This window comes from Phyllobates terribilis, unplaced genomic scaffold, assembly GCF_046119375.1.
Source record: "Phyllobates terribilis strain yellow unplaced genomic scaffold, ASM4611937v1 Scaffold_1__5_contigs__length_1240528914, whole genome shotgun sequence".
NCBI classification, from domain to species: Eukaryota; Metazoa; Chordata; class Amphibia; order Anura; family Dendrobatidae; genus Phyllobates; species Phyllobates terribilis.
The window spans coordinates 318,103,199-318,111,212 of NW_027362761.1; the positions used below are offsets into that span (position 1 = coordinate 318,103,199).

Below are 8,014 nucleotides of genomic sequence, written 5' to 3' on the forward strand. Positions count from 1 at the left end.
CTCACTACTCAGGGATATGATAACTTGTTGGGGGAGGTGTTCCTATACTTTCCCATACTGGCTCCCATTAATTAGGCTGCCTTCCCAGCAGATTGCAGATCATCATGCATTATAGGAAAAGGCAATGTCATGGATTCATTTGGTCCTGTCTAAAAGCTCAATCAATTCAGAAGAAAAGCTGAATTCCAGATTTGGTGGTTGGTTGGTCAATGCCATAAGAAATCCTACGCAGGATTTATAGGGCAGTTAAAAAAAAAAAGAGCCAGGACTGCATGCTGTGATGGGAACAGTATAAATAAATCTGGGTCTACTGCTGTCTCATCCAAGCGCCAAGTCTCCTCTGAGGACAAGTGAATGTTTTCACGCTGGGAGCTGTCATGTAAGTAGAGGTTTTCTTCTAATACATGGACTTCCTGCTATGGGGGACAGTATATTGGGGACCTCGGCAGCACAGACACTCCATCAGGTAACTATTATGTAAATCACACTATATAGTCACGAATACAGATTTATAATTACTAAACAAAGCAAAGCAAGGGGCCACAAATCAATTACTGCTGACATTAATAGTAACATTACAATGTAGAATTTGTATGATCAATATATTCTAAATGTGCAAATGTTAATTAATCCCACTGTACATACATTTTCATCATACATGTTTGGAACTATACTAGGAAGATTAGATAGATAGATAGATAGATAGATAGATAGATAGATAGATAGATAGATAGATAGATAGATAGACATTTGATGCTATACTAATAAATGTTTATCATCCATAAACAACTATACATATGCATATCTATATACTCACCTTGGTATCGGTAGTATATTAATATTTGCACTTGTTTTAATAGAAAGCTTTTATTCTGGAAGGAAAAACATAACCATGCTACCAATTCCCCGGAGGATTCAGGAGTAATTGTTGCTCTGGCACTTCTAGAGTTAATATGTGATTTTCACCGCATTTCTGGTTAAAAGGAGTGAGTGGCACTGGGCACATTCCTTCAGACTTATGTGAAGTAATGCAGCCTGAGCTCGATGACCTTGTCTTTTACCCAGTGCTGTTAGGGGAGATGTGACACATTCACCATTGTTAGCAGGACTCAGGTCTGTAAAAGGGTATGTAATCATAATATTTGAAGGTATTTTCCAGCTCCATCATAGTGATCTCTTGTTTCATGCAATGTAATAAGTGTCAGCAAATATGTTAATACTACCTCTGCTTTCCATCTAGGACAAAATAAATAAATAAGGAATACATTGACGAAAGTGGAAGGTTGTAGCAAATAAGTCATCTGATCTGTTGATGTGAGGATTAAGTGATGGTTAAACACAATATGGTAACTGGGGCTGTACAGGAAATTTGCCTGGTGCTCAGGATCTCATTACTGCAGAATAATAAACAAACGGATTGATGTCTCCTGTAGAATATACAGGACTGATCAGGTACATACATTCATAGGCCCTCGAACGCAGTACACATCTCACAAACCAGCAGTTTTTCACAATGGCTCACATCACATACAGTGCTATTAATGTTCCATTAAATATTGTAACAATGTAGCTAAGCCTTGATAGAACTGTATCATTTCATCAGACCGCAGTTTCCTGCCCTGGTTGGCCATTTCAGTATAACAGCAACAGGAAAAAATAACAAAAGACACAAAGGTGGGTGTTGACGTCCATAAGAGTGATAGATTAAGTGCCCTTTAACCCCTTAGAAGCCGGGGAATAGACCACTGTCTGTTGTGTAGAGAAAAAAAAATGACTTGATGACATGTCATATGACGGAGTTTTCTGCCGGACTTATAGCCAGACCTCATATAAAGGGGGTGTAGTGTCTGTTAATTGGAGGACAGTTGTGCGATCCAAAAAGGAAACAGGTAGAATTGTAAATTGTAGGAAGATGCTACGGAAATTATTTTTTATTCTGAATTGTTAGGACATTTCTATCTCACGCTCTTTTGGAGACATTTGATTTTGTTAAGAATTTAGAAGAAGATCTTGTTAATCATTTTAACAACATTAGAAAGCATTGCAGGGTCGGTTATACTGCATTATGTATATAGTACATTAGTTGTTATAATGAGGCATGGCATGATGATAAACCTTTTAGTAGTATCTCTTCTATGCTGCACTAATGCACTGGAACTCCGACCTCTCCCTGAGCGCTAGTAAAGAACTCTGCAGCCTGAAGCCAGGAAGTGTTGACTTACCTCTGCCTGTCTGTCTACCTGTCATACACAGGCCTAACAACAACTGTCACAACACAGCTCACAAGACCTGTTTACCAGCAAACCCAGCAATATAGCAAATGTCACCCTGCAACCTTCAAGATAGAGGAAAATATGTTTATCCATAGTATTTGTAAAGGGCATACATGAGTATATAGTGCCCACAATGCTCAATCATCAGGCAAATTCCACAATGAAGTGATATGAAAAGATATGGAAAGACTTGTTTCACTTGTTTATAATCTTTGTTTAGATACTAATAGGTGATTTTAGCTAGTCACTAAAATTAGAATGCATAATATAATATTATGATGTGTCATGTTAAATCACATCAGCAAACTCAGTATAGCGGTTATATATATATATATATATATATATATATATATATATATATATATATATATATATATATACCACTATAACACTGCCAGTATGTGGGGTCAATATGGGGGCACCATACTTCCATACACTACAATCCTAAGTACATCCATGTATATGTATGCAGCGCTCTGAAAAAAAAAAAAATATATATATACATATGTATGTATATATATATATATGTATATACTGTATATACACATATATAGACATATATATTTCAGAGCGCTGCATTCATTTAGATGGATGTACTTAGGATAGCAGTGTATGGGAGTATGGTGCCCCCATAGAGACCCCACATACTGGCAGCGTTATTATAGTATGCAGTATAACTTCTAGGCAATTGATATTGTGCTGTGTTACGTATTGAAATGGTAAATAATGTGTATTATTTTAGAACATTAAATGTTGGAAAATACTGACTATAATAAATACAGAAGGGCGAAGAGTAATTAGGGTTGTATTATGTAGCTTGAGCTCTGATAAAAAAAAAAAAAAATAATTAAATGATATGAAGAGAGGTGAGTACAAATAACAGATAATATAAGAGTTTATCTGACCCATGACTGTAAATATGTATATGAAAAGGGGTGCATGAGAGGTGTATTTCTAAGCATAGCAAAATGACCGCCATGTGCATTCCTGATAGGGTGATAGATGCAAGCACAAGCTGGAATATAACCATCACACACCATGTGCCCCAGGGCTTCAGCTCTTCATACAAATTATATAATGTGATGTGTCTAATATATGGCCTGTGTAAGTTATTACAGAAAACCAGTTTACTGCTCCGCCATATCACATATTAAGTTTATCCTAATTTATTACATTGCTGCTATAAAAACTGTTCCTACTAGTCCTTCTTACGACTCCAATTATAATAATTATAGATCCAGAGTGGGAACAAATTATAGTGAGCGCATTGTCTGTATATATATATACAGATGATTGTGAACATGACAGTGTGTTTGTTACTGTGAATATTATGAATATATTAATTAACAGTAATAGAACCGACAACATATAAACACACAGCAGACCGGAGGATTGCTCCTTCATTCCATCATGAGAACATTCGGCATCTCCCAGTGTGGAAATTGAATTTACTCAGTGATCTATAGATTGGATGTCAGCTCTGCCAATTCGATCATTTGGAGATATGAACAATCCCTGGGTCTTTTTAATTTGCACAAATACGTCCTAGCACATTTGTCGCACCCTGTAATTATTTCTACTGAAATATCACTGAAATCATTATCTAGCACATTATACATCTCCATGCATCTTGTGTCAATTTCACATACGTTGCCAATATTATACCGTGCAGTACTTATTTTTTTTATCAGCAATCCTTGTATGCCGTGTATATGTATCAAGATCCCTAAAATCTGATAATTCTCAGAAATCATCATGACTGTAAAAGAGTTTGTAATATGGCCATTTCAGCAGGTAATGTGAGGAGGACACATCCCAGAATAATCCCCTGCTAATGAGATCCGCCACTATTCTGCACAAAGGCCTGCTTTCCCAAACTAATATCAGGATATTTATATCATGACTTCATTGTATGTTCCAATTAAATCCATCCAATGGCAGTATATATATATATATATATATATATATATATATATATATATATATATATATATATACCGTGTGTACATATACTGTATATACATGTATAGTGTGTGTGTGTGTGTATATATATATATATATATATATATATATATATATATATATATATATATTGGAAACTTACATGGGAACTCAGTACATCCTCTCTGTAATGACGTAAACTGTATTTTCCAGTTAGGGTGTGATTGACAGGACTCTATTTAAATCCCAAACTAGCAGAACGTGCAGTCACATCAGGCAGCTCCAGAAGGTGGGCACCTCCCAGCAATGACACTGGTGACATCACCCAGCTACTGACTGACACTGGGCACAGATAAGGGCTACACAATCACATCTTACCGGGGAATTAGCACAGGATAGGAGGGGTGCTCTCTAAGTCTATGCTGCCTAGAACGGACAATGAAACTTGCAGCTCTACAGGACAGAAGTGGTTGAAGTAACTATTGGCATCGTGTTGTTGTAAGGAGCACTTCTCTATGTTTGGGTGATAGTTTCATTCCCTTGAATGGTGTCATAGAGGGACTATCTGTAAGGGGCGCTGCTATTTTTGCTCCCTTATGGAAGAGAGCAGCCCTCTGTCCCCTAAAGCCAATGCTTTCAGTATCGCCTCTCTGATTTCAGCTTCAGAACAAGTGGACACAGAGGAGCATAGAGCTGCCCTGGAGAAGCTCTGCAGGTTCCAGTGCCATCCCATGAGAATGCACTTCAGTGCTGTTACCAGGGATATGGAGGGTAAGTTTCCTTGTCACTAATCATCCCCATAAGTAGCTCTTATCATCACAATTTCTCCCTGGCTTCTCTTTAGACACAATTTCCCAACTTGTCTATGCCAGCAAGTGCCCTCAGTAATGCCCTGGATCAGTAGTGTGGATCGCAGGTCCCTATTAATAAACTCATCAAATGCCTTAATTTACTCTTGTCCTCATCTTACCCTCTGCAGGTCCTCTAATAATGTTGGGAAAATGTAGAGAGAACACATATAAAACTGCTCATGTCAGCGCTCATATAAAATGACCACGGTATCTGGCACAGTCAAATGTATTACTATATGTGCAAAGCAAATCCCAATTTCAAGTTCACCAAGGATATAAATGTAATCCCTGCATATGTATTTATAAATCGTCACACACACACATTGTATCCATTGTATTAAATTACATGATTAGTTAATGTTAACATAAGATACATTTAGAAAACTAGAAGTTTAGCAGAAGCAGAAAGAAATATCAAATGATAACGTTCATGGTAACAACAATGACAAGAACATTCTACTATTACATGTGCGCCGACTGTGCCCAGGTCACTAATAGGTCGCATGTACATGGAAATTCACTAAATAAACAGACTTATTTTATTACATACAAGACCATACACAATATCATTCCTTTCATAATATTCCATGTGGAGCAGCAGATATTATAAAGTGCAGAATAAGTGACATTATTATTATTATTTATTATGAAGCTAATAATCGGCACAGATCTGCTGCTCCCTATAGAAATACAACTGAAATATTGAAGTTCAGTCATCAGGTTAGAACACTTTTATCTGGAGTCAATGTAATATGCCAAATTATTAGCCAACAAGGAAGTTGTAATATGCAAATTAAAAAATTCAATAAAAGAAGTGCATAAAAAAGTGCTGAAGTATTTACATTTATTTTTATTTCATTTTATAAGAGCCAACTAACTATAACATACATTTTAATAATAATTATTATAGCTGTACAGTCCTCAACAAAGATACTTCATGCATTACCTAATGACATAAGACTTGAATATATTATTTTGCCAGGGCCAAAACCTGATTTGTTGTTTCAAATTAATCATTTGGATTTACTTATATTGTTCCATATATTTCTCATATATTTCTTACCATAATCATTATCAGCAATATGTCACAACTACATCCAGGCAGGAAAAGGATCCATTAATTGTGAATACAGTGACAATCCCTATCCTAGCAGCCCATACAGGGTAGGTACGGAGAAAGGGATATAGCACCTCATTGGTACTTGATGTTTGCTTTTAGTGGAAGAAAAATGCCCTGTTTGTTTTGTTGTGGATGGAGGTCTACACAAGTGTGTATAGCTATTGTTTAAACAATAGGAAGGGGAGGGCAGTAGTGTAAGAGAGGAGGGGGTGTAGCAAGGGCGACGCCTTATATAACTGCACCGAAAAGTGGGTGTCATGAGGAGGAAGCTCTGGTAAGAAGAGGCACTTGTGTGTCAATCATCCCATCAGGGTCCCATAAGCGAGGACAGGGCGCATTACCTGCGAGTCCAAGCTTTTGCTTATCTACGTAGAAGTAGGAACCGGTTCTCTAGCAAAAGGGGAGGCCCTGACGTAACTGAGCAGGAGAGGAGATAAGACACCAGGCACGGGCACTGGGCTGCAGACTGCGCACAACCGGGAGCTCCTGATCTACTCAGGGCCACACCACTCAATCCAGTGCCAAGGACAGAAAGGATTTTACTGGCCAATCTAACCAGGAATGTTGCCCACATACTGGTTCCTCCAGGCAGCCCCGGGACTATAGCTGCTCGCAGATCATCTGTGTAACTTGCTGGGCTGAGTAAACACAAGGAAGGGAGCAGCCTACAGATCACCTACATTGTCCTCCCAAATTCCTGCATGTAGCAGTGTTAGTCTGGACTCAGGTAGCCGCAGCCGTGCTTGGAATAGTGCACAGCCGAACATCTGCTTTGTCCTTTGCTTTATTCTTTTTGCTCTTTTTTTATTATTTTGGGTATGATCTCAGCAATCTCCAGTCCCTGGCTCACCCAGCTCTCGCATTTCTGCGATGTTGCAGCTTTCACAGCCAACAGTCTAAGTAGCTTAAACGCTTCTGGGGGCTACCACCTCTCCCCATCTCCAGGGGACCCCTACAGCCAGCACGAACCTCACTACGAACCCTGCTCTGCGGCTCAGCATTCCTACAGCTTTGGCCCTGGTTCCAGCCATGCCTGCCCGGAATCCGAAAGTGCTGGAGCCTCGTCCTCCAGCTGCTCATCCTCCTCCACCCCTGGGAGCAGCAGCAGTAACAGCAGCAAAGCCCCGGTGAAAAAGAACCCGAAGGTGGCCAATATCACCGTGCAACTGGAGATGAAAGCTCTCTGGGACGAGTTCAACCAGCTGGGCACAGAGATGATCGTAACCAAGGCTGGAAGGTAAGGGGCAATGTATCAGTGCGATTATTATACATCATCTAAGGGGGATATGTTGTAATTTATATTAATGTAAGCACATGACAGAAATAAAGGATATATATAGGGCTAGCCTCATCTTTATCAGAGACACACACATAGATGAATTATATAAAATGTCTTATATAGAGTAATCTATTTCTGTGATTGCTGTGTTGGTATTATTATTATTATTATTGTGTGAGTCCTATTAGTGGAATATAATTGATCTTTTAATCTGTAATACTGACTCTATACTTGTAGATCTTTCACAGCAATATGTCAGGGGTCTGGTGCTTGCCCAAACCAGATATGTGACCGTGACCAAGGCATAATATTATTCTCTAGGCCTGAACCATAAGACTGAGAAAGCTGGGAGCTGGCAGTGGAAACTGTGACCATTTTAGAAAGATGATTTCATAGAAGGAATATTTCTTGTTGTAATTACAATAATTGGCATGCAACTTGTGGAGGGAAAACCTGAATAATTTACAGTGCGCTGTTTTCAAAACATGGCCACTCACCACCTGCTAGACTCCATTATGAAGTGTCATCATAGCGGGCTAATACAGTATAT

General features: G+C 38.6%; 1 protein-coding gene across 4 annotated transcripts in view; it reads left to right on the forward strand.

Annotated features, from left to right (window-relative positions):
* The first annotated feature begins 241 nt into the window (after positions 1-241).
* The window catches only part of TBX1 (T-box transcription factor 1), a 46,055-nt gene continuing 38,282 nt past the window's right edge, over positions 242-8,014 (forward strand). The window contains exons 1-3 of one of the 4 annotated variants that reach the window (XM_073675357.1): positions 242-379; positions 4,875-4,985; positions 7,014-7,422. In XM_073675357.1, the coding sequence (XP_073531458.1) occupies positions 355-379; positions 4,875-4,985; positions 7,014-7,422 (545 nt within the window). In that variant the 5' untranslated portion in view covers positions 242-354. Of the gene's footprint in view, positions 380-4,561; positions 4,713-4,874; positions 4,986-7,013; positions 7,423-8,014 lie in introns of those variants that run through there. The other 3 variants (XM_073675366.1, XM_073675376.1, XM_073675386.1) reach the window with 3 other exon arrangements.